Source organism: Photinus pyralis, unplaced genomic scaffold (assembly GCF_008802855.1).
Source record: "Photinus pyralis isolate 1611_PpyrPB1 unplaced genomic scaffold, Ppyr1.3 Ppyr1.4_LG4, whole genome shotgun sequence".
Classification (NCBI taxonomy): Eukaryota; Metazoa; Arthropoda; class Insecta; order Coleoptera; family Lampyridae; genus Photinus; species Photinus pyralis.
Window position 1 is genome coordinate 35,644,079 of NW_022170511.1, and position 27,569 is coordinate 35,671,647.

The 27,569-nt window shown below is 35.2% G+C and overlaps 1 protein-coding gene across 11 annotated transcripts in view; it reads right to left on the minus strand.

Moving 5' to 3' along the window:
* Positions 1 to 27,569, minus strand: part of LOC116169584 (protein sprint) — a 189,340-nt gene that overhangs the window by 28,636 nt on the left and 133,135 nt on the right. Inside the window, exons 1-2 of one of the 11 annotated variants that reach the window (XM_031485712.1) lie at positions 24,913 to 25,132; positions 7,868 to 8,194 (exon numbers count right to left, since the gene is read on the minus strand). The exons of 6 other annotated variants lie outside the window; for them this stretch is intronic. In XM_031485712.1, coding sequence (XP_031341572.1) covers positions 7,868 to 8,073 — 206 coding nt within the window. In that variant the 5' untranslated portion in view covers positions 8,074 to 8,194; positions 24,913 to 25,132. Of the gene's footprint in view, positions 1 to 1,583; positions 1,691 to 7,867; positions 8,206 to 24,912; positions 25,133 to 27,569 lie in introns of those variants that run through there. 4 more of the 11 variants (XM_031485713.1, XM_031485714.1, XM_031485715.1 and 1 more) reach the window with 4 other exon arrangements.

The window sequence follows — 27,569 nt, forward strand, 5'->3', positions numbered from 1 at the left end:
GAAAAAAAAATTCGATACCGTTCAGTGGTAACAATTTTTAATAAAAAAATCCGGCCCAGTTATTTTTCGTTTATATGGCTAATATACATATCCAAAATTTAAACGAAATCCGTCAAGTCATTATCTTGGAAAATTGCCAACGTGCGCTTTAATTTTAATAAATGTTGAGATTAACCTTGAGAACACCAGTTCCAATGCACTTCCACAAAATTAACCATTTATCCATATTGACTAAATGATTCTGACCATGAGAGCTGCTCTTAGGTAAATATTTATATCAATTTTGCCGTACCAAATCTAATTGTGACTAGGAAATGAGCTTTCTTCTGAAGGATGTGCATCAGATGATAATTTGAATACGATATGTTGAACTACATCCAAAAGGTGTTCTCCATCAGCCTTTACGAAATGTGTTGAAAATCTCGTTAGCTCTTTCCTCCAATAGTGCAAGATGCAAAGAAGCACTGGGTGTGTTTCGGCACGTCTCTCAAATAAAACGTACACATTGATTGTTACTACGTGTTACACACTTATTCAGAACAATTTCTTTAAATGAAAAAAAAGTTGCTTAATGCTCATCTAAAAATTGTTACATAACCCGAGGCCGAGCCAGATGCTCTAAGCGAAAATTTAGCTCCTCTAATCCCTAATCGACAGATAATTAGACTCAGAATGAAAATTATTCCACCCCATTTACCTTTTCAGCCGTCAATTTTAAGAAAGTCACACTATCTCCTACTATATAAAAGGTTAACGCTCAATTAAAAATTAAATACGACCGCAAGGGCGTTGGGGAATTTGCAAGGATCGTTAATTTCGTATACTGCAAAAAATGTCAAAGCGAAATAAGTGATTAAGTGAACTCGATTGAAACAAAAGGACAAGTAAATATCAAAGTTCAAAGAGTGGCAGCGACGATGTAATTTTGTTGCAATAATTCAACATGTGTGCTAATGTTGCGCTCTTTAGTGACATACTGAAGGTTAACTAAACGGAAGATATTTGTTGTGGTAAATATTGGTCATTTGTAGCTAGGATTCTCATTCAGTAGAGAGAACATTTTATTTATATTAATTCATTGTATTATTTCATGTTGCTGTACATATCGGTCAGTAAACTAATCCAAAAGGTCTAAAGTTATAGAAGACCCAGTAACTAACGAATAAGGGAGGAAGGGCAACAATGTCCCCATTTTAGTCTGACACCGGTCCAAAAGTTTTTCAAGGGTGACATGCACACTTTTAAATGCCTCTTGGATTATATTTTGTTAGAAATAACATTTGGGGTAGCAGATGCGTGTATATGGTACCTACGAATTCCAATAATATTCCTAATACTAAAATGAACAGCCAAGAGCCTGTACAACTAAAGGGGTGGAATGAATTATTTAGAAAACATTAATGGCAATAATTATTTTGAAGAATGCGGTTTCTAACACCAGAACGTATGCAGAATTACAAAAATTGTACAGATCAAAGCAGACAAAAATGATATCTCTGCTTTAATTAACTGTTTCGTTGTCTTTTTTGAAAATTTACTTGGCGATATCTAAATTTAAAGCAAAAGTCGGATAAACTGCTTACAGCTGCCAAAAACTGGCAAAAGCGCCCACAGTTTTGGAGTAGCCTCCAAACGAAATTTCTTCTGATCCGGAATGGGTAGTAGACAAGTCCATATTTCACTTGAATTACGGCACTGGTGGAACAAAGGGTTAATTTCGCGCACTTATGACACACCATACTATTATTGTTTATTTCTACGCGAGAAATTCAATTCATTACTATTTAAATGGCTTACAATACGCAATAAAATTCACGTGCAAGTCATTACAACACTTCACTACTGTGTGAAGTATGTGAAACACAGGAAAATGAGTAATTACGAGCAAGTGATAAAAATTCTTACACACAATGCTACTGAAGAGATAATTACACGATAGCGGCATATTTGTAATTAAATGATCCGCGTAGTGTGTCAAATAGATTAACGGCGGAAGACGTTTAATGTTAAAATACTGAAGAGCAAATTGCGAAAATGAAGGGCACATCTGCTTCCGCTTTAAGTTTCCAATACGAAATGGTAACATTAACCTGAATCTTAATGCGAGCGGGATTAAACAATTTTGTAAAATGCATATTAAACCACCTGTTCGGGGATAATATTGTAGAGGGTATTAATGTAGAGAAGAGTAAATGAACGTTTATAAATCCTTAATTTCCTTTTCTAAGCCCTTTATGATAGAAGTTACAGAATGTGAAATTTCCTGAGGCGCTTATTACGGAACCTGTTAAAATATTAAATAAGGTTCAAATGAGCTTTACTAAGTAAACAGTATCTTGTTTGAGGGATCGATGCGCTACTAGGCTGGTAAGATGAACTTTAGGACAAATGAGTTTTCACTCTACTGATAATGAGGGCAAATAAGTATTTTTAAAATCAACGCATTCTCTACTGGCAAATAAAAACCTCTAACAAAACGTTCGCTATTCCGTTAAATCTGTTTCAATCTTGTTAATTGGAATATCAATTGTTATCATTTATCCATCAGATAAGTTTAACTAAAACATGAAAGATCGGCCATAAATTGCTTAGATGCTACTATTAGGGGTCATTAACCATACCATTCCATAGAGGTAAGGTAGGTACCACACAATATCACGATGTCGATAAAAGCTACTTGACAATGTCTTTGTCACAACCGTAAATTAGTGGACTCTACAACTCAGTTCCTAGCTCGGTTCCTAGTGCTCATATTTCACTGTTCGCTAGCGATTCATTTGCCAATTTACTCCAAAATTGCACAATGAACTGGGTCAAACATTCAATTAAATTTTAATTGAAAATATCCAACTTTCTATCGTATTGAATATTATTCTCCAAACCTATAAGCTCAACATGAAATAGCTCTAAAAATATTTCTCCCAATCATTTAACTTAGGGCGCTGTATTTATACAGGCATACTTGTCCGTCATTTTGGTTCTGGTGATCTTGGTAAATTTTGCTGGTTTTATCGATTTTTATGTTCCCTTCGTCAAGAATATGTAATTTATATCTGCCCTACTCCCAGTGTAGTAGTAATTTTAAAAAGACCAATCATCTTATAGTAGGGGAGCTAGCACGAAATCCACTGAACGAGAATGATCAAAATTTTAACCGATGGAGTGCCATTTTGCCCTATCAGAGTATGCTAAAATCGATCGTCTGCCGGCTCAGGTCATACGACTTAAGGCGCTGCGAGTACTTCTTGTGGTACCAATTCTGAAAGGTTGTTTTTCGAGAAAATAAGTTATATACCAAATGAAAACGTTGATAATAGCTATTAAAAAAATATTTAAAAAAATCGCGCACATTTGATAACTCGGTAAAAAAACAATTCTTAGTCGGTTTTTCACGAACTTTGTACGGATATAACTAGGTTACCGTTGGAAGAATGAAGCTGATTTTTTTTACAGACTAATGGTAGGTACAGCCAATGACTATGAGAGTGTTTCTTTTTTAAATTTTTTCTCTAATTATAAGATATCTTATAATGTTAAGCTAATAAGATAATCTTGTAATTAGAGACAAAATTTAAAAACGAAACACCGTTAAGTCATTAGTAGTACCTATCATGAGTCTGTAAAAAAAATCAGCTTCATTCGTCCCACCGTAACCTAGTTATATCCGTAGAAAGTTCGTGAAAAACCGACTAAGAATTGTTTTTTTACGGAGTTATCAAATGCGCGGGATTTTTTTAAATATTTTTTTAAGAGCTATTATCAACGTTTTCATTTGGTATATAACTTATTTTTTCGAAAAACAACCTTTCAGAATTGGTACCACAAGAAGTACCCGCAGCGCCTTAAGTCGTATGACCTGAGGCGGCAGACGATCGATTTTAGCATACTCTGATAGGGCAAAATGGAACACCATCGGTTAAAATTTTGATCATTCTCGTTCAGTGGATTTCGTGTTAGCTCCCCTACTATTAACACGTTGTAACTTTATAATAAATTGAATTTCCCGCTGAACCTTTAGAACCAAAATGGCGGACGAGTATGCCCCCTTTAGTAAGTGCCTTAATTTAACTACATACGTAATATATGTTCAAATTTCTTGGTAGCTTGATTATTCTCCTAATAAAATTCTTAATTACATGTAAGCTCGCATGTAAGTCACCTGAGAATTGGAATTAGACCTAATACTTAGATATTATTAGATAAAATAATATAAACAACATGGGTCCAAGGTTGGATCCTTGTGGTAGTCCAGAGGTAACTTTAGCAGGAGGGCATACGACAAGTATAAGGCAAATAGATGCTTAAGTGGATTGCTGAAACCGAACCCATCTAATTTGGCAAATATCACATCGTGAGGAATATGATCAAATTCGGCAAAGGTAGTGCAGACAACGTCAACTTAGCCTTGATTATCTAGTACTGTAGCTATAAAATGGGTAATCGACGTAAGATTAGTCACTGTAGAGCAAAGCCACGTTGAGCGGTAGATAATAATTCTTTAACGCATGGAAAAATTCTAGAATATAGAACCATCTCAAAATGTTTGCCAAAATTAGATAAAATGCTGGAAGGCCGATAGTTAGTGGCTTCTTTTTGGTCCCCGGTCCCGACTTCATGGCAAATATAAGCCACTTTGCACGTATTCGGATTGCATCTAAGAGAAGCATTAAAAATGTAAGAAAGAGGTACAGCAAAAATGCGATAGTCTCTAACTAAGAAGCTATTCCTATTTTCAATCGATGCAAAAATCACTTGCGAGATGTTATTAAGGGCACTTTCCATTTACTGACTGTAGCTGGGTAAAGGGAGGAGCGACAGACCATATTTTGAAATACTCTGGAAACTTATTTTAGTAATTAAAAAAAATTCAAATAAGTGATTTTTTTAAAGTATAAATACTATAGTTTCATATTTTATTAACCACCCGCATCAAAAACACTACTACTGGTTATATAAAAAATAAAATCCAAATCCTTAAACTGGTCCATCTCACCTCCCCAGGGTAGTACAGATGGACCGCCAAAAGGAGGACAGTTGGACTTTACACTTCCTGGCCTTTTCTTGGTTGCATTAACATCGCATGGTTGACAAATCTCGGAATATGTGGTACATCTCTCATGCAACCATCGAGAACATAGTATAAATTTAAGCCAGTCCTCATTTCTGTTTGTACAGCGGTGGTCTTCACCGCAACCCACACACTCGTTTTCAAAATCTTCACTCGAGGAATCATCTAGCGGTGCTTCGGATGAATCTGATGAAGATGACTTCCGTTTGGGTTTTTTGGCCACGCTCTTATTCGTTGGGGGGTTAGATTCCACTTTTATTTCACGCAACAGCCCAAAGTTTGGAAAACCAAACCCGTAAAATGAATTAATCAGTAAAAACTGAACAGGTAAAAAAGTTGATGCTAAAGTAGGTGTAGCAGTAAAATTTTCTAATTAATGAATGAATATAAATTTGGTCTAGTATAAAGATAAACTAATTAAATTTGCATGTTGTAGCTTTCCGTTAAATATCTTAAGTGGTTTTTGTTAAATTACATAACTCTTAATCTGTTTAGTATTATAATTTTATAACCGCATCAAAGCTCAGAAATTATCACATCTGCTAATACTTGTAAGTATAAACAAATTATTACATCACTTTTACAGTAAATAAATACATTCAATTATAAACATTTTTTTTATTATACAATAGAGTGATTGCCTTTGTTAACAATATTTGTTTATGGATCAACGACTGTTGCGGCGGCATCTGTTAGTTTATAAAATATGTAACTGCTTCTGAAGTGTAATAAAGTGAAAAGTGTTTTGAAACAAAATTACACGTTCGCGTTTTACCGCAATTCAGTTTTTATGATTTGCAATAAAAATCGGAAAAGTATGCGCATGTTTGATTCGGCGATTTGTGTGTGTTATTGAACTTATTTATAAAGTTTTGTTTTTACTTTTTCGTATCTTTACGTAACTGTCGTCACGAAAGTTTAAAATCACAAAGGAAAGTTACGATGTCTGTATTTGTTTATTTTTTGTTATAGCAAGCGCCACTTGCAGACATCGGGTGCTGCTGCAAGTCACGTGCTTTCTACTTGTTCAATCGACTTTGTTGGAAGATGAGGTGAAAGCGTCTGCTTTTTATAGTGTTTAAAGTTACGCATTAAATTGAAGCGAGAATTGAAGTGAATGTGAAGAGTTTTTGCGAACCGACTGTACAATTAAAGCATGGCAGACTCCAGATCCCCTTGCAAGTGTAATAATTAATATATGATTACTGAAAGTAGGTCTTTGTTAACAACTTGCATATTATTCTGAAGAATTTGAATACTTAGTCTGAAAAGTCAAATTAGTACAATCAAATTAGACGTAAAAATTCTAAATGGTTACAAAAGGTCCGGTAGAAGATCTTATTATTCCGAATTAGTGAAGAGGGAGAAAAAGCCAAGATTTCCAATTCGACTGACATCGGGAGAATTTTTTGTGGTCAAACATCAACGAAAGAAATCAGGTTTTTTTCTAAAATAGCTCACCAACGGCAATACTTACGTAGGTAAAATTATGCATTATTCAAGATTGTAAAGTATACAGGGTGTTATATGTTATATGGCCGAAACATATACAGTGATGTTTATTTAGGAGTCTACTTACAAAATACAAAATCCCTTCTGAAAGGCACCTAATTTTATGCATCCCAAATAACTTTTTAAAACAGATAAACATCTGGCTGTCATATTAATTAGTTTGAATATTGTTGCTTTGTTTTAACAGAAAATAAATCTCTTCCGCCCCTTAAACTAGTAACACATACATACACACACTCATACATCGCACACGAACGAAAATAAAAATAAAGAAGCCAAAGCAACAATATTCAAATTAATTAATGTGACAGCCAGATCTTTATTTGTTTTAAGAAGTTCTTTTGGTTGCATAAAATTAGATGCTCTTCAGATGATTTTGTCATTTAAAAGTAGACATATGGCAAATAATACAGATAAATCCCTATGTCTATTTCTTAATAAATAGCACGGTATCTATGTAAGCCAACAACTAAGAATTTAAAATAAATTTGGGAAAGACAGATATTCTTATTTATATTTACCGTGTACTAATATCTACCCCCGTGTAATAATTAATGGATTAGGCTAGACGTGAACAGTCCTAATCATTACTTAGGGTCTGTTCTTCCATTCACTAGCAAAAAGGCAAATGATTTATTTAATTTAAGTTCTTGTACATGATTAACAGGTAAATTGAGCAAACAAAATTCGATTTAGATATTCTGATACTTAAGTTGAAAAAATTAATGAAAGGGCGCAAATATCACCTTAGCTAACTTTTGAATCGTAAAATCAAACGGCAACCCTCGCTGCAAGGGTGCCACACTGACCTTACACACACTTACACGCCACTTTGAATTCCAGTTCGTGTAAGTTAGTTAAATAGTCTACTTGGAAAGAGATGAAAAAGAACGAGTACGTCGCATTTTGTAGACAGACAATTCATTAATTGAACAATGGTGAAATCGCGAACTACAATAAATCATGCTTTTAAAGCTTTCTAATAAAGGGCTTCTGTTTTTGAGCGTTTGAAAAACAAAAGGAATTATTATGTGTCAAATTATGATCACGCTCAAACGCACTTAAAACGAGTCCCTATTTGTTATTCAATGGCTCGCCCTTGTTATTTATAATTTGAAAGTATCCCGAACTGGGGTTGATGAGATTCAAATGACATTCCACATTGATTGGTTTGTTTGTAACTCGTTTCATTTGTTACCCGAGTGGATTGTGTCAATGACAGTTGAATCTCGTTTAAACTAAATGACGCTTTTAGTTCCCGCTTTTGTAATAATTGAAATTGTTTACCGTGGTTTTATGAAGTGTCCCAATTCTCCGTATCTTCTCGCATGTACTTGAATATTAGACGATGGAGTTCCGCACCAGCTTCTTCGCTTGTTATCAACTACAGGTGTACCTCCGGCGGGACTCAAGCACAAACTTCCCCTAGAACGAGGAAATCCGGTGTTGTTGTTTGGACTACGAAGCCCATTGTCTAGTGTTTCTGGCAACATGACGTTAACAAGAAGCTGCTATTGTACGCATTTCACTTTCCCCGAACTCACTTAGTTACTTTATCACTGTCAATTTTCCCGTCACTTTCCATCGCTTATCTTGAAATTGTTGACGCTATCCCTACGATAAAATCAATGCAGAGAGACTGGGCGACACACTCTACAGAAGGAAACAGTTACACGCGATTTATTCATCTCCCGTAAACGTTAAATAATTAATAACGGGCGTGGCGACGTGTAATTACATATTCAACAAACAGTAACAATCGAAATTACCGAATGTTATTTCAATTCAATTAACCTTACGTAACCTAAACCTAATAATAACATCCGGGCCCGACATATTCATTACCGATCGCTAACTGCACTTTAATCATGCATCAATCATCAATGCCAGCGATCTAACTAATTCAGCGAGGACGCATGATGCATGTTATAGCTACTAAAAATCGATACAGGCGATAAACTCCACTCCAAAAATTGACAAGTACGTAGGTAGGTCTGACATACCTATACCATAATAAAAATACTATGGCACGATTGCGTTATCTCTTTTTTAAAAGGCAATAAACTCATTAGACATTTATGTGGTCCGTTCTGGCGAAAGAACCGAGGCAAGCTTCACGAGTGATCCAGGTTAGTAACAAATATAGTACACAGAGCTATAAGGGTGGTAAGTGAGTACAATGTACGCCAAAAAGAAAGTAATTCCAAATAGAAGCTTCAATGTAGGTAAAATTTCTGCAATTATACGTAATGTTATTCGTATCAGAAAATGGGGGTGTCGACATTCAAAGGACACTTCAAAGTTGGATGTAACACGCAAAGATTGAAAATGCTAGAATTCTTTCAAAAGCCGATGCAAAAAAAAACGTTTCAACTAGTTTTAAAGAAATACGAGCTTCAAAAAAGCACAATTGCCTTGGAGAAAGAAAGTCCTTCAGCCTATAGCTATACAGAAAGTGCGTTTAGAAGAACGTCAGTGGGTCGACATTAAAAAATCACGAAGGATGGAAATCATTCAGTGTTCCGGAAAGTCATGTGGAAAAATCCATTGAAAAAATGGTGATATTCGCACGAAAAGATGGGAATGCTGTCGCGGTCACGGGGGCATCACAAATTTCGTATTCAAGTAAAAGTTCAATTTCATTTCATTCATCAGCAGACAGAGCGATCGCTGAAGGCTCAATTCATTCACCAGTTCTACAACCTTCAATATGAAATGCAAAAACTACTGCCCTCGCTCAATGCCCTTTCGTACATTCCGTTCACTTTTCTCTGTTAATGTTACTTAGTTTTCTCAAAATAAAGGGTTTTTCTGAAATTATACTTATTAAATCACATAGGGATTGGAATACGTATTAGATCTAACAGGTCTAGGGTAGTAAATATGAGTTAAAAGGTGTGATTGTGCAAAAGATATGTTCTTGATACCTCAAATACATTAGTAAAAGTGACAATGAATTTTGCGTATGTACTCGTAGGTAGCCCACTATGTTAACGCATGGTCTTTTTGACGTTATAATTCATTCGAGAGAAGGCGTGTCATGCTATCATGTTTATCTAAGTTGACACATCATGTATAAAAACTACTTTCATTAAAAACAAGACGTGTTGTTGTTATTTACAACCGAAGCATATGGTAGCAGAGCGTGGTTTTTAAGGAAATTTGATCGAAGAAGACTGACAAAACTCAAGATTATCGAAATCAACTGATGCTGCGAGTCGCCCAACGAACTATAATATTGCCAACAATCCTCCTAAGGCTGTAAAGCACCTCATTACATTCCTACCAGGTACAAAGAATCGCTATTTGCTGATACTAGACGTGAGTTCTGTGAGTTTTCGGTATTGTCTTAGAAGAGTTAGAAAATTAACTTGACTACCGAGATTCTTTAGAAAAGTCATATCCAATTACGAGAATGAGTTTCATGATATCGACGGAAACTCATGTAGCGAACATATAATAATCAAAGTCAACACAAGTTGCATATAAATACACTTGCCCAAATTAGATAAGTCCTTTCCAGATTGGCCCAAATTTCGAGATAGGTATGCATCCATTATTCACACAAAGGAATCTATTAGCCCCACTATTTGCGGGACTCGCTAGATGGATTGGCAACCCAAGTTATAAAATCTTTCCTAGGCTAATTATGAGGTGGCATGGAATACACTACTTGATCGCTATGATAATAATAAACTTTTGATTCATAATCAAATGAAAATAATAATAATAACTTTATTGTCCTTACAGAAAATCCAAATACAGGAAAAAGTTTAAACAAATAAAGTAAGTGGAATAGCGAGTATACTTCAAATTTAACTAAAATTACTACACCTACGTTTAATTAATTAACCTTGCTATATACCTATGTAACAAAATCATAAATTCCTAGTTAACCATCAACTCAAAAAAATGAGAAAAGAATAAATGAAAAAGAAAATTACAAAAGAAAAAAGAAAATGACAAATGAAAACAGAAAATACGGGGTTTTATCCAATTTCTGACAGTAGAGATTTCAAAGAGGTGTTAAATATATCTGTGTGGTGGATTAGACAATTGAAGTTTATAGCAAATAGCGTAAATAGGCGACGTGAAATGATTTTTAATTGCGAACATAGAGTGCTATTTATTAAGAAGTAGGCATAGAGATTTACGTGTATTGTTTATGTCTAATTTTAAATGACAAAATCTCTTCTGAATGGCACCTAATTTTATGCAACCAAAATAACTTCCTTATGATCGTTTGCACCGACAAATTTCAGCGGAGCTTAGCTTAAGCGTAGCTTACAATCCATGGCAACCATTGTTTCAATAATCGTTGCTATGGATTTTAAGCTACGCTGAAGCTAAGCCCCGCTTAAATTTGTCGGTTCGTTTAAACGGCCATTAAACAAATAAAGATCTGGATGCCATATTAATTAATTTAAATATTGGTGCTTGGACTTCACAGAAAATAAATCCCTTACGCTTCTTAAACTGCTACCACCACTACACCAATTGACAATATCAACTTTTTCTTCAGTTGAATACATCATACACGAACGAGAACAAAAATACGGAAGCCAAAACGACAATATTCAAATTAATTAATATGACAGCCAGATCTTTATTTGTTTTAAAAAGTTATTTTAGTTGCATAGAACTAGGCGCCCTTCACAGGAGATTTTGTCATTTAAAAGTAGACATAGGGAAAAACAATATATCCCTATGTCTACTTCTTAATATATAGCACTGTATTATGTCAAGAGCTTGCGAAAGTTATTCGATAATGTATTGAAGAACCCTCGGGCCCTTAAACAGCTAAACCAGCCTATAAGTGAATGAGACACTATGTTTTTATATTTGATGTCTGCTAAAGGCTCCAGCACCTTGGGAGAGTGGGAGGATTTCAAAAGGGCGAAAGCTCTACCTTTGATCTATTAATATTTTTGAAGGGCGGTGCCCGTTTGTCGGAAATGGTGGCCCAAACTAATGATAAAAAACGACAAGGTTCAAACACACGTTCATTCTTTGCTTCTAATGAAAGCAGTTCAACGGTCACTATATAAAAAAAAACTGTGCTGAATTTCTTAAAATGTTAAGTATGAATTCAAGACTGATGTGATCTACGGAACGACTGTAGTGTCATTTTTAGCCATTAGATATGTTTTCCCATTAGCATACGAAAACCAGGCAAACTGGACTATCAGACATCATCCGCGCAGATTTGTGTGTAGCGGGTGTATTTATAGTTATACAAGGTGTTACACGACCGCATGTAAAAAAAATTGGGTGATAGAGAGGATCAAGACAGGCACTTTTTCCAAATAAACCGAGGGTCTAACGTGTTTCGTTTGGGAGCCACCCCCAAAGAAGTGGTGAAATTTGGATCTCTTCTTTTATTTTTTTCTGAGAAACCATAAGAGTTACGAAGATGGGTGGTTTTTGAATAGGTTTTCGGGTATTCCCTATCCGATTTTGTTAAGAGCTTCCATTTTCAAACCTGTAGCGCCAAGAGGGCGACTACAGAAGGAAAAAGTATGCTAGAATTTTGCGATGCTCCATCGCTGGACTTACGGATATTTTTAATGTGCCAAGTCGGTAACTTTTTGGCGAACTGATGCGAAATAACTCATTAGAACAAATCTAAGTTTGTGATATTGTATAACTGAAATCTCGGTCCGTGTATAAAATACTTCCCCTTGGGAACCAAAAATGTATAGTGCTAAACAGTTGGTCTAATTGAGAAATTTAACATGGCAGTGCAATAAGAAATTATACAGAGTGTTCCGTAAAGACATGCTAATATTTAACAGGGTCATTCTTGGACCCATTTTAAGACACAAGTTGTAAATCAGCATATGCATGTTGAAAGCGCATTTTTGGTAAAACCAATCAGTATTTTATTAGCGAAGTTTAAAATTATCTATCTTATGAGTAATCTAACTCAAAATAGATTAGAGCCTGCACATCTACACTATAGCAGAAAGCTTTTAGTGAAAATTTGAAGTCTCTAGCTGTTGTAATTACTGAGATTTCAGCCGGACTTTCAAAAATGTGCTAAAAACTTCCTATGAACGTATGTCCTAAACGTTTTCATTTTTGAGATACAGGGTGGTATAGTTTAAAAAAAAATAGTTTTTCAATAATAACAGAAATAATATTGTAGACATCTTTATGAAATTTGGTACATGCCTTCTATGCATCAAAATGCAATTTATGATGTGCAAAAGTTTTTATTTTCTCTACCAGTGGCGTCCGACGGCTTTTGCATGAGCGTCTCAACTCTTTGAAATGAGGATTTTTTTTGTAAATATCGTTTCCTATAAGTAGTTAAATTCCGTGACAAATCTACAGCAACTGCGTTTTGATTATTTTGGTTTTTAAATTTCCATCAAATACTAAATTCTATCCATATCGTTATTAAATCTGAAAGGTGTCTCATCAATTCCTTCAGAAGAACTTCTAGGGCAACTGGAAAGTTTCCTTTATGGTTCCATAGCATGTTAAACGGAGATCAACAAGAACCTCGTCCAAGAATAGGAACAGGAGGATAATTTTCCTCACTATGCATTGCAAGCGCATTCCACGTTTCGGGGCAATATTTACCGATAAATTCAGAGGAACAGAGAACTCTAGCAACAGTCCTAACATCTCCTTCAGAAAGCTTGAGAATTACTCGGAAACTAGTATTTTTCAATTCAATTCAATTTTATTGTTACCTTTTGACAATGGATTAACATTGTGTAAGGGCTAGTCAGGACAGTAAAAATTACATTGTAACATAGCAATCTACAAAGTTTAAATTAAAAAGTAAATAAATTTATTTGCAGATGTTTACGAATTGGTCGATTTTATAGATTGCATTTTGAACTAATAATTTTTTAATTTGAACCTGAATTCCCTGAAAGTCTTTATATTTTTCATGGTGCTGGGGAGGTTGTTGTTTACTTAGCTAATATGTCTCTACCACTGAGATAATAGAAAAAACCCTAAATGGGTGAGAATTTTGCACGAGTACAACAACCATTTTAAGATGGTATAATTATAATTGTTTATGCTTGTTACAAGACACAAAAATCATGACTGCAAACATTTTTTTTCCCACAAATATTTTAGTTACACAGTTTGGCTCACGGACTGTTTGTATACCACAAATATGCTTAGTTACACAGTTTGGCTCACGGACTGTTTGTATTATTTTCCTTAAGAAAACAATTACACTGAAGGTATTGCTTACTAACTTACCTAACGAAAGTACCCGGTCATGACCTTCTCCAATTAACGTTGTTCTTTAAACTCTGCATAGAGAACATAATTATGTAAGTCCTTAAAAATTAAATTTAATTAAAATACAATAAAATTCTGAATAAATTAGTACCAACTGCATATTCGTTGGACTCAAAACTACATAGAAAAGAAATTAATGCCCTGTACTTAGTAGGTACCCGTACCCGTAAGAGCTTAACGTCGAAAAAATGCAAATTCCCGTAACAGTTTCGCAAAAAAACTAGCAAGTAGTTTTTAATAACTGTTCCTCAAGGATGCTCATAATGCTCGAGTTAAACTGAAATTTGTAGCGTGTTCGTGTAGTTTCACTACGTGATCTTGATGTTCTCCCGTCCAATTAGAATTTAATTATGATCTTAGAAAACTGTACTAGGAATTTATTGATCCGTTAGAAATGCTATAATGATAATGTAAACGTGTTCAATTAGATCGGTACTTAAAAACGGCGCCATATAACTTTTCGAGTGATCCACTGAACTAATTTTAATACCTACATATCCTCCAGGAGGGTTAAATACCTGGCCATTAGCGGCAGACAAGCTCCCCAATTTGATAGTAAATAAGTAACGAAAGGAACCTCGGCGTTGTATTTTATTTACAAATAAGAGGCCTAATTAAGGTAAATGTACACGTTTGGTACAAATTGGAAACGAGTTAAATTAATCATTTTCTCAGTTATTTATAGTTTACGTGCTTAGGATGAACGATAAAGAAAGAAAAATACGACCGAAAACTTACCACCGGCAGTGATACGAAAAGGGAAGAAACTTAATTACGCGGAATCAACCCTGATTTTGTCGCGTTCGTTCGCCTGACAAAACGGAACAAACGATAAAACTAATCGAAACAGGAAGATAATTTGTAAATCGCTTAATAAAACCGTGCCTTCGGGTGTTGGAGAAAATTAAAAATTTTCTTTATCGGTCGCTTTTGACGCCGATGTGGTTTCCTGACATCATCGGTTGGATCGGCACGTTTCAGTCCTAGAGGGTGACACCAAATTAGGCGAAGGATCGTCTTCTGAAGTTCTCTGATAAGTTGACAAACTTGATCCACACGTACAGGAAGGAGAAATATTTATAACTTCCCTTATCTTAGATCTGAATGTGTCAATTTCAATCAGTAGTGATCGTGGCCAGACAAGAAGGGGGGTTTTTAGTAGAAATATCAACACGCATCTACGTGCATTTTCGTTGACTGGTGTAATTTTCAATAAGCAATGCTAGTGAAAACCTGCGAGTTAGTGTTGACATAAACAGATTGCAAAGTACCCTTGTCTGTCTACCAAATATTTATTATACAAAACGATAAAGGGATATTTTATCCAGTGAATTAACTTTCACAAGTAGGTTAGTTTCCCTTTATCGTCGCCTTCAAATCATTGTAAAGCTTCTAACAATTCTGAATTTAATTTAGACGTCAAAAATAACAAGCTTAGGTTCTGCCAGCGCGGTCGTTTCCATAGAAGCAGCATTGTCATATGTTCTGAACTTAATTTTATTTCGTGCTGCACGTCCCATTTGAAAAAGAGTGACCGATGTCATTAGAATGCCCAACCATCTATTTCACTTTATCTACCATTACGGTTAAGAGCGACTTAGTTTACTCATTCAAACCTATTAGATGTCAATTTCACATTTGCTATAAAATAAATCAAATTAACTATCCCAATGCAACATTTGGTTTTGGTAACTTTGTGTAACTGTATTGCATTGCTGTGTCAAAAATTAGAGGATGGAATTTTTAGTAAATTGTATGGCTGGTGGAAAAGTTCGAAAGTAATTGGTGCAATAATATTTTGTTCTGTGTATTTTAATTCTATGGCGCATTGTCCATTTAATGGTTTTCTGAAACCGTGGGTTAGTTCATTCGGAGATAACACAGTAAATACTATCTTAATTGAGGCTCCTGTAATCAAAAGTACTGACATAAAATCAAATCACTGCGAGATAGATTCGACTACATGGTAATAAATAAAATTCAGCTCTATTTCCGTGTTTTAAGGACAGCCTAAAGCTCATGCAGTCCGGGGTACTGCCCATCAAATTTGCTCTGAACAAAAAACGGTTTTTTAAATTGCGGCATTCATTAATTACAAAGAATAGTAGAGATCATTCCGGGATTTTTGGAGAGGCATTCGTTCTTAGCCTACGAGATCCATTAGAACGTGGTCCAAGATATTAGTTTTGTTTTGGGCAAAATACAAGAGATTAATTCGGATTTGGGTTACCAGAACAAGCACTACCTAATCAAAAAGGAAATTAGTTCTCCGAGAGACGCAAGCTAAAGTATATTACTAGACTTGATATTAGATTAAGGGTAATTCACAAAAAAAAAACAAAGAAAAATCTTCAGTACGTCACCGTAAAATGTATGTCAAGGGGTATCCGGAGGCCAGTGAATTATTGTGCTAAAGAATTTTCCAGTTCACTTAGAAAATCAAAATGTTATGTCAAAGAAGAGATGGTGAAGGCTCTTTATATGCAAACCTGTCGCAAAGTAAATTTTCAGACAATCTACCCTTATTTGATAGCAGTACCTATAATTTGTGCTTAGTGCACAACTTAGTGCTTTAACAATCTATGTTAATCGAAAACATCCATAAACAATCTTTCTCGAGGATAAGAACACATCCTTGATACGTGTTCAAAAATTTATTTTTTTAAAGAATACAGAGAGAAAACCAAAACATGAGTATTAATTACCTTTAATTACAATCAAATGAGTAAACATGTTAGTTTCAAATGCCAATTTGGTTTTTAACTTATTGGCTATTTATAGTTTTTAAATAGTTTTTTCACATGGCCATGTTCAAAAAATAGAATGTGAGAAAAAAATTATCCTAAGCACAGTGAACCTTGACATGCAGCAAAATTTGCGTACCAAATGGTGACCTCAAGCATGGTGATGTGAAACACCATAAAACGTTTGGATACTGGAAACCTCGCTGGAAACTTATAAATCAGATACAGAAACAGATAAAAGATTGGAGTATATATATATTTTGGATTTGGATGGCAAATTGCGGAAATTTTCACATAACCCAATCAATCGATAATATTGAAGGAATTGGGTTTAATAAAACCAAAATGTCCAGGATTCAAGCAAAAATATCCGAGGTTTGTTGATTGCTTTGCGGTAGTCATTAAAAGTAGAGCCACTTCATTTCATCAGTTTTCACTGAAAATGTCCATTGTTGGATTGATCGTCTCCTGTGAGGCATAAGGCATCGTGAGTATGCAAACTTGATTAAAAATTTTATTTGGACTCGACTATTTACATCACACGTTAAACCTGAATTTAGGTCAGCACACTTTGTAAAAAGGCCCAAAAGAAATAGCAATTACTATATACGTAATGGAAACTGATTCTGTTATAGTCTGGATAGAGCACGACAGTAGCAGTGTGTCTAATAGATAGAGACGTTATTTAATTTCATTAGAACTGTCCAAGGCGCATTACTGGGTGAGATATGGCACCATTAGGGGAACGTTTCCCTCACACTAATGGGTAATTTGCATAATTATTTTACTTTTATTCCATTTCGTGTGGGGCGCATTTAACAATTAATGAAAATTCCCACTTTAGACACATGCGGGATAGCCATATTTGAAGATTTTTACTTATTAATTGCTATAAGGCCCCCACATTTTCGGTCTAAATTACGACTTCAGAAGTTTAGGTCTGCTTCGGGCAGGTTACGCCCACGAGATATATTAAATCAGCGGCGAAAGTCGTATTTCAAAACCGTATGATTCGATATAACACGAACAAGCACTTTAGACTCTTTGGAACTAAACAAACACGTATAAGTTTGTTTACGAGCATCAATTCCTCGCCAGAGGCCATTTCGAGTAATATCCAATGTTCGTGTCACAAAACTATTGTAATTACATCCTTGATTTAATTCCCCCTATACGTTTTAGTATCGTCAAAGATTTTACGAGGTTCATCACTTGGAAAACCATCAGTTCGTAGGTTCTACTTTCAGCCAACCTCTACCAACAACTTAAGCGTATCGTTCTCGGTTAGGAAATACGAAAAATGCAAATGAACATTTACAGCTAGCTTCCCATTAACTTCGCGTTTCATTGTATGCAAATAAAGCGGCCAACAAGGTTTCGTACGCAATCATACATATTAGGCAGTGCACAATTTAGTACACCATACCATACACGAGCAGTCCGAGAAGTAAACCAAAATGATAAGATAAGACAATCGTGAGAAACTACCGAAAAAAGCACAAATCTTATCTAGCCTAAATAATCCTAAATAAACATCATTGCAAATGGTTCCTTACACCTCCGGGGAAATACAGAAAGAAGACGATAGTTTCCATCAAACAAAATTTCAAATCCAATACCGGCTCAATGTTCGAATCGGTTTCTTCCCCAATGCATATTTTATATAGACCGTTTGATTTGTTGCTACGTCAAAAGATCCGGCCTAGAAGTGTTATTAATTTTAATTTCGGTAGCGGGGTGGGTCTTTTAAGAACGATACCTACACATGAAAGGGAAATTGGTCAAAGGCTTGTAGAGCTTTTAATTTGGAGAGCTTTGGCTCGTAAGGGAAATAGCGTGTTGCGCTCGTTATACAATAAAGGACAGATCTTGATTTTCCTAACTTCCATTAACCTAAAAGCGATATTAACACAACACGAAATGTATCTAATTTAATGCGGTTGGGTGTTTGCATCGTTCGTTTTATTGTGAGAGAAGTTCTACGAATCTTATTCAAAATAGATTCTCTTTTCATACATTTTTTATGAATAATTTCGAATAACGCACCGTAAAAACAGCAAAAATATATGCAGAAGCAGAATATACAACGCGTTTGCCTGACAAAGTGATTGCAACTCGGAATAAATCCGCAAAGCAAACATGAACGTATACATGATTAATAAAAATTTACGGTTAATTGCATGTTTGGCAAAAATGTGCTTAATTCCTATACAGTTTATCAATCAATTAATTTAAAAGGTCATTACATGCAATGATCTATCAAGGAAGTGATTCTTTTCTAAAATTATCCAACTTCTGCAGTAGATATTATGATACATTTTCTTTTGTAATGTGGAAAGGGATTGACTTCATTTCGAGGGGGGTATTTTAAAGACGATCCGTGTGGTTTAAGAGCTTTTAATGAATAGTGCTTCAGATTTTGTTAGAGTGCAACACTCGCTCATTATACATGTTGGGCCTGTGTGCAAATAACTTTTTTGAGTATTATCTTAGTGAATAGACGCCCAAGCTCTACTCACTAAAATGTTTTTTTCAGTTTTTGTTTTGTGACGTAAAAATTCATAATTTGTCCCTACTGGACAACATAAAAAGTTCTAGTCGTTCGTGAAGGGTACAGTGCGCAGAATTAGAAAAGGCCCTTACCCAAACATTAAATCTGGCAATCTCCGATTCACTTCGTGAAACTAAATTTAAATAAACAAGCATACTCCCATCTATAGCTAGCTTCCGTAGATCAGTGTACGTGGACGCTGAAACCCTACTCACTCATCCAGGCTTCGTAATTGTCAGGTTTGACGACGAAGAATATCGAGTTTTCTTACAATGTGACATAGTAGGGGACTAGCTCGAAATCCACTGAACGAGAGTGATCAAAATTTTACCGATGGAGATTATCTTATTATTATAAGATCTTATAACTAGAGAAAAAATATCAAAAAGAAACACCGTCAAGGTATTAAGAGCACCTATCATTAGCCTGTAAAAAATCAGCTTCATTCACCCAACCGTAACCTAGTCAAATCCTTAGAAAGCTCGTGAAAAACCGCCCAAGAATTGTTTTTTACGCAGTTATCAAATGTTCACGACTTTTTAAATATTTTTAAGAGCTATTATCAATGTTTTCATTTGGTATACAAAAAGTGCAAAAGTTGCCTTGCGATTTCCTGAATAACTTTGTTTCGAGGTAAAAAAAATTAACTTCTGTTAACGACCGATGGTTGCTAAAGGTTTAAGCTTGTGAATGAAGTTAAATTTGAACAAATTTTTATCAGTATGTGATAAAAATGAAAGATATATATTTTATATGGGAGTTTTTATAAGAAAATCTTTCTGAAATAACGGCGAAAGTATAGAAATTAGCTAAATAATTTTTGTTTCATGCAAATGTCGGAACATTATATATTTGAATGAATGTTATTTCATCCAAAACTGTATATACCCAGAAGGAAGTTATTGTGGAAACAAATTTCCACTTTTTGAATGTAAACGCCACCTTAAGAAAACCGTTATTAATATCTATCCCTAATTAGAAGCGAAATAGACTATGGTTCAGTTGTATACTCATCAGCCAAGCAAACTGATTTACGTTCACTAAAATGTCATCCAGAATATACTGCGTTGAGGATAGCAATCGGGGCATTTAAGACAAGCCCAGTGGTAAGTATACAGTGAGTTTTTTTTAAATGCGAACATAGGAGTTTGCATGCAATGTAATTTCCCTATGTTCGATTTTAAAAAAAACACATCAATCTATGAGATGTGCGCGGTTCACATTCCCAAATCGCGCAACATGTGTGACTATGAACAGCAACTCATAGTCGTTATGATGAAGAGCACTCGGTAAGATTTTTTTAAATAAGCCATGCCAGGCGATAGCAACTTTAGGACACATTTTTATTAAACTTACGAAAACTTGACTTCACATGGCACGCGCTGACATCACAATTCATTGTGAACCAACCTTCAATTATTTGTAGGTCATGTGCACCTGGTATTCTACTAATTTGATCTATTCAATACATAAATGGAGAAAAGAAGAAAATAAATCACGAAAACAATTACAATAAATGTTCGAAGTGTCCTCCTTGACATTTTAAGCAATAACCTAACCGATTTCGTAACTAAATTGCACGGCGGTATTTTTAAAAATATGACAGCTGTCAATTGTATCTACTACTCATTTGAACTACTCAATAGATTGATGTGTTTTTTTTTAAAATCGAACCTAGGGAAATTACATTGCATGCAAACTCCTATGTTCGCATTTTAAAAAAATTCACTGTATATCGTGAGTCTGGAATTTCACCTCTTTGGTTACGAAGAGAGCAACTGATCCTTTCTTACTCGGGAAAAATCAGAAAATAAGGAAGTTCTAGGGAAATATTAGGAAATATTGAGAAAATCTAGAAGAAATCCTCATTTCATGTTATTTCTGAGAAGTTTTGTGTAAATTTGGGGAAATTTAAGGCAGTGCTAGAAATGGGAAATTAAGGGAAACGGTGGCAATTTTTAGGCAATGAAGATAATCCAAAATAAGTCGTGACCAACTCCGCTATATTAGATAACGAACCTTAAAAGCGATGGAAAAGGTAGCTTTCAATAGAGTTACGTACACTATTTTCCATATACGATATCCATTAAAGTATAATTTTAGGGCGATACTTAAGAGGGTCGAGTTTTACCTGAAACACCCTTAAAACGATTCCAAATTCATAAAAGATCGCAAAAACAGTCTTGGATCTTAATTTTGACAAAAAAACGTGCCTCCAGCGGCCTGTCACTCACGCGATGGCGTTGGCAACGTGAATTAAAGTAACTTCAATTATATTATTGCGGTTAAAGATGTACAGAGTGGCTCAAATTCGAGGTTCACCACCGGGAGGTCCGTACCTAACGGTGAGAGATATAGTGTAAGTTAAATGGGGACAAGCGCCTTTTTATAACTATAAAAAAAACGCATTTAAAGTTTTTGAAAATAAAGGGATATCACCGAAAAACTAAAAATGTCAAATTTAGGTTTCATTTTCCCTGGCTTAGACGGTCGGAAATTGATTCCGCCCGAGATTCCCGTTAGCACCAGCTTCCATGGGACCTTTTTCAGGAGAATCTGTTATCAGAATTTCCATAAGACGCTAGATGTAAATACTACTTTCTTATGGACGCCATATTGGACTTTTACGGAATCAGATACAGGACTTAAAAGAAAAATAATGACGTGTTTGACAATTATTTTTGAACGACTACGCTTAAATGTAAGGAAGGAAATGATATAACAGTTTTTTTCTTCAAACGTCAAAATATTCGGTCATTGTTCGACTAAGTAGTAGGCGCCAAAGTTTGACATTATCGTTAGAGCAGATTTTCCTTTTCCTGTCTCCGGAGGGAAAAGTGTTATGGAAACACAACAATTAAATACTACGTTACCAAGGAAAAGGCACCCCCCTATTTATGAAAAGGGAACAAACTGCTACTTAACAATGACGGTGTATTTAGCGAACGTTATCAATATCCCATAAAAGCCTGTTACTAAAATAAGTATTTTGGGTAAATTTGCAGCAGTTTGAAGAAAAAATGGCATAATTTAATTGGAGAAGTTACTTTTCATGGCTTGCCTTTTATTAGGGGCGCCATAAAAAGTAGGTATTACTTCTCCGCCACATAAAATAAACGACTATAATTAATAAATAGAATTCGAGATAAAAGTATTGTGTACTTTTATACTGTAAGTATTTGTCATTGCACAAAACTATTTTTTTGTTTAAAATTTACTCTCTGTTGTTCAGAAACACTTGTAGGTACCTATTATTAATCGAAGTCAAAGGCAGTCGTAAGAAACATTTATTTTAAGCACAAAATTTATCCAATAGTTGTGCTCATTGTGCGGCAACGTTCGCCAATCGCCGCTACTGAAAAATTCACCTCCTAGCGTTTTACCTTTAAAAAAAACTCTCAGATAATCTTTCTCCAAAGAATAATGGTAACTTTCGGAATAAGCTATTAGGTAAGTAACAAACTAGACCATCTAGTTCGGGAAATAGACACTGAAAAGAGGTCATTTTCTGCAAAACGAGAAGTAGTTCCAATCTGGTGGTGAATCCAAGTTTTCGATCTCTCATCCCTTGTGTTTCCGTATAAAATTCCCGAAATCTAGTCGGTTTTTTAACTTTTCAATCATTAATGGTTCACTTTCGAAAAAAATATGATCAGAAATTGTAGACCATCCAAATTTTACACAAATTTGATATATACTTCTTTTGTGTAAAATTTTTATTTAAAAAGATATAGATCTTCGAAGTTGCATATATTTTAAATAATTCATTCTGTACACGAACACGATTAAACACTTAAAAATAAAGTTGGTGCATTAAACACCATTAGAAGGATATATTTTAACGAAAATTCACCAACATTCAAAAAGTTGGAAGTGGAAATGTGTATTAAGTGCTGTGCTGTGCGTTTAAATACTCAAAAACATTTTGAACAGGTATTTAGCATATTGATTTAGTAGATAGTTTAAATTGACATTAATACATTTGTCATTTTGGAGAAGTGACCAGTTATTTGAAAATGATTGGAAGTGGTGCTTCCTTAAATACTGGAGACAACGAGAAAAAGAGTCTCCTGCGGCTGCTGCTAGTTTTCGCGGCTGTTGAGCATGTACATTTTTTTACGCTTAAGTACGAGCAATCACAGCCCTATTTGTTTTGTTGACGATGCAGTTCGTCATTTTCTAGAATAAATCTGTTCAGAAGCAAGTTCACCAAAATTGTGTGAGAAGTTCGTCTGTTGTTCGATTCCGGAAAAAGTTTCATCGAGTTGAAAAGGAAGCAGTGTAGTACAGCGAAGCTCCCTTCGTATTAAAAGTTAGAAGTTTCTACCATCCGAACAGTCACCAAAAATTTGTTCATCTTACTCATTAAAGCAGTTTTATTTGTCATCTAATTCTGTGTTATGAAGCGAAGTGAAGTTAGCGTTTGTGTGAGTTTAGTGCACCTATAGTTTAGCAAATCTTGTACGACCAGACTATTGTGATTGTGAAACAAAAACTAAGTGATTTAAAAATTTCTTATTTTAATTGTCGCCCCCCTGCGTGCGGAGTAATATGTCCAAACAAGCTTTGCGAGCTTTACTGAATTAGTGCATGTTTGAAAATGTTGTAGTCTTATATTCCATACATTTCAAAAAATGAATAATACGAGTAATTAAAAGGACGAAGTATGAGTAACTTTCTGATATAGGTAACCTAACGTTGTACACAATTGAAAATAAACAAAATAGAAGATCTAGCACAGTTTATTTCTTCATTACTGCATTACTAACATTGATGATTAATTATATGAATTATGATTATAATACACAATTGCATTGAAATAGAAAATTGCTTCTCAGGTACAATGCATGCCAATTTGATCGCTCAGATTCTTCCACTGCTACAGTATATTCTTTGGCCGTTTAAAATAATCACTGATTAGGTATTTATACTCACTACTCATTCAGCATAAAATTGAGACTTCTTGCTTGTGGTCTATTCGTCTTTATGTACTACGATTGCTGGAACACGTCCGTGTTTCCCTATTTACAGACAATTTCATTTTAATCTCTGTTCTCTTGTCAAAAATGATTACTTCCGGTACGATGTTATATTTTTAGCATATTTTCACGACTTGTGAATCAGTGTCTGTTATTGTATTGGTGCTATAAAAGCGAAAGTCAATTCGCGAATCGGAATATATTCGTTTCCCTGTTTTCACTCCGCATTTGACGACCTCGTAAAATGAGGATTAACCGGAATGTTTCCTTGAAAGGTTCTTTAACGTCTTTAACATCGAAACAAGTCTCATTTTGAGCTGTTTGCAAAAAATAATTAGCGTAACCACCTGTGCACCGTGCTCTTTTTATTTGAGAATTAGTAAGCGTACACTAATGGGCTAGAAATTTGACTGTGTCAAAAATAGACCGGAGTTTTTTAACCCATAAAAGCTGGATGACTCATCTAATACAGTTGCAGTAAACAAGCTGAAATGGCGATTTCCCCGATTATCGAAAGTAGTGATTATGGTGACTGATGCAAGTCAAGGTTAGCAGAAGATTAATTCTACGTCACACATACTTGTGGATCTTTCTTACTAGAAATAGTATCAGAAATTTAGGTCAGTAAATTCTAGAACTAATCGAGCTGTTTAAACCTTGAAGAGCAATTATTTCCGTATACTGTTCGTACATGTGTAAGGGACTCAAGGCTGTGAATGAAATTGTATTCTTTGCCGATCACGGATTGAGAAAAAAACTGTAATTTCCACGTGTAAACCTCTTCCTCACCTCATCCGCAGTGAGAAGATAACTGTCAACCGTTATCATAATCACCAGTTTAAAAAACCCACCAAATCGTCGCATAAGAAAACGTAAAATTACGATCAAAATTGAGGGTGTGTCGCCCAAATCTCTTGAAATAACAAACACAGCATCGAAATGGAACACGCGCGGTTTACACCTACAAGAGATATCGACGAACTTTGCACAACGGCGGCGTAAGACTGTTGCAAGAGATTGCAGATTGGAATTTCGTACTCGCGAGTCGCGAGATCGCGTTTCTGCGTGGGGGTGTAGCGCGTGCTCGCAAATGATACCGTCGGCGTCGCAGCATCGCGACGTACCCGGGTGGAGAGGGGGGGGGGGTGACGTTCAAATCATTATATAGCTGGTCGCCAAATGATAAGGCATATTATACTCTAATTGATGACACTTCATGCAGAAGCCCAAATGCATCTGGAAGGGACCCTCCTGCACCACCAATTCGCCAAATTAATTCCGAAGATTCAAATTACAATTCGGTAATATTAAACTGCAGAACGGACGGCCGACTGAAGTGTATTCAAAACGGGAAGATTAAGTAACTTCGAAATTAGATATTGTGCTCTCGGCTTGACGATTTAATTGATTTTGCTCCATGTCATGTGCATGCGGAAGTGCGCTGGGGGTTGGGGGTATTATCCACGTATGAATGCTAATTCCGCGACGCAAATGGATGCAAATTTGAAAAAAAAATCGCACCTATTTCGAATTAAATTGAAAACGCTGCATTACTAATTGCGATAATCCCTCATTATACATTCAGTTTTTATTCCACTAGCGAATTGAAATAATTTAATAAATTCCACTGTAACAAAATCTGACAATGTTGTTTGTGTACTGGAAATTAAATTGATCTACATAATAACAGCGATGCCGAAGTTTCAACACTTTTTTCCACTTCGGGAACTAAAAATCTTAAGTATTAAACAAACGTTTCAATTAGCAACATTAAATAATCGATTCCTGCTATCGTGAATAATTAAACATGCGATTTCTGACACACTTTTTGAGACCCCGACCTGACCGAACAGTAAGCGGGAACACAAACGAGTGCAATAGTTTTTTTTTGACAATAACATAGACCATTGGTCTATGACAATAGTAAGATTGGGCAGGGATCGCATTTCCTTGGTCCCGCGCACTGTTCCTCTGGGAGTAGAACAAAATAAAACGGTTGCAACTTGCAACACAAACGATTCTGACCGTTTTCTTTTCAAAAATAGCACCTCGGGAATCCGTCTCCGTTTCCTACCCTATTAGCGCATTAATTATCCTTTTAGATTTAGAGGATGTACATGGATATTGTTTTGCAAGGAGGTCTCGTTTCTCTAAGTTGGAATAATGCCGACGACGAGACCGAGTCACCCTGTAGTTGAAAATTTACGTGCTGTAAACGTAATTTAGGTTTAGCATTAGAAATTTCAGGCTTAGGACCTGAGCGACATTTTGGAGGATTTTATTTAATGGTCAGTGTAGTGTTTAACTTTTTGTATTGTACATTGTGAATTTGTATAAGTAATTTAAGGGTTGTTATTGTATTTAATGAATGTCTGAAATTCAAGGAACGCACAAATAAAGAAACATTTAATTTAAAATGGACGGAGTCTTATCTGGACAAACGTGCGTGCAAAAGCCGTTATCGGGCAAATTAATTCGCGAGGTTTGATAACAGGACACCTGCATGATAAGCGCTCCACCTATGGGAATCAATTTTGCGACGTTGGTTCTTCGTCGGCCAATTACGAAACGGATTAATTGAGTGGAGGTGCGGATTGTTTAAATAAGTGGAGCAAGTTAAAAACGAGGCTGTTCAGGGTATTTTCGAAATCGTTTGCGTTTCTTTGACAAACCAACTTCACTTTGGATATTTCTTTGAACAGACCCTGAGTACTCACATTTTATTTCGTGAGACCTTTTTTGTAAACGAGTTGTGTACAAACAGGCTTTATGTCCCCTGTTTATTTACGAAATTTGATTGCGGCATTTTATATTATTCTGTGTAAAGTAACGTCAGAATTATTCAAGGAATATTACTTATTTACTGCAAGGGGTAGTGGAAGTAACTTTGCGGGAGTTAAATATTTTTATATGTGGATTGGCGCAATCATAAAATCCGAGACCGCTCCTAAAATTTTTGAGAAACGATTTCATCATACTAAGAAGGAAAGAAAAAAACGTTTGATTCTGAGGAAAGTTTCAGAATAGTCCAGTCGTATGATTCCCTAAATGAGTGAGCTATTCTTTCTTTCTTCTGATGAAACTTTTCGTCAGAATTATGAAACTCGATTATCAAAATTTTGAGTTTGAGGCAACATGCCGTCCTACGTATAATAACGTACTTTTTATTCTCTGTATTACACCCAGGGGATGTAAAATAACAAAAAATATGCTACGGGAAACTTAATCATAGACCAATATGATTGGCTATCTATAAATAATAGTATTTCATTGTATCACACTATAAATGAAAGTATTAGTTTTATAAGGTAGGTCAATAGGATTCAAATTGCTTACCTTTGAAGTGCAAATGTATATAAATCCATACATCACAATATATTTTTATTTTAATTTCTAAGTAATCCAATAATGGAAAAAGCCATTATTTGATAATTATCCCCTTCTAG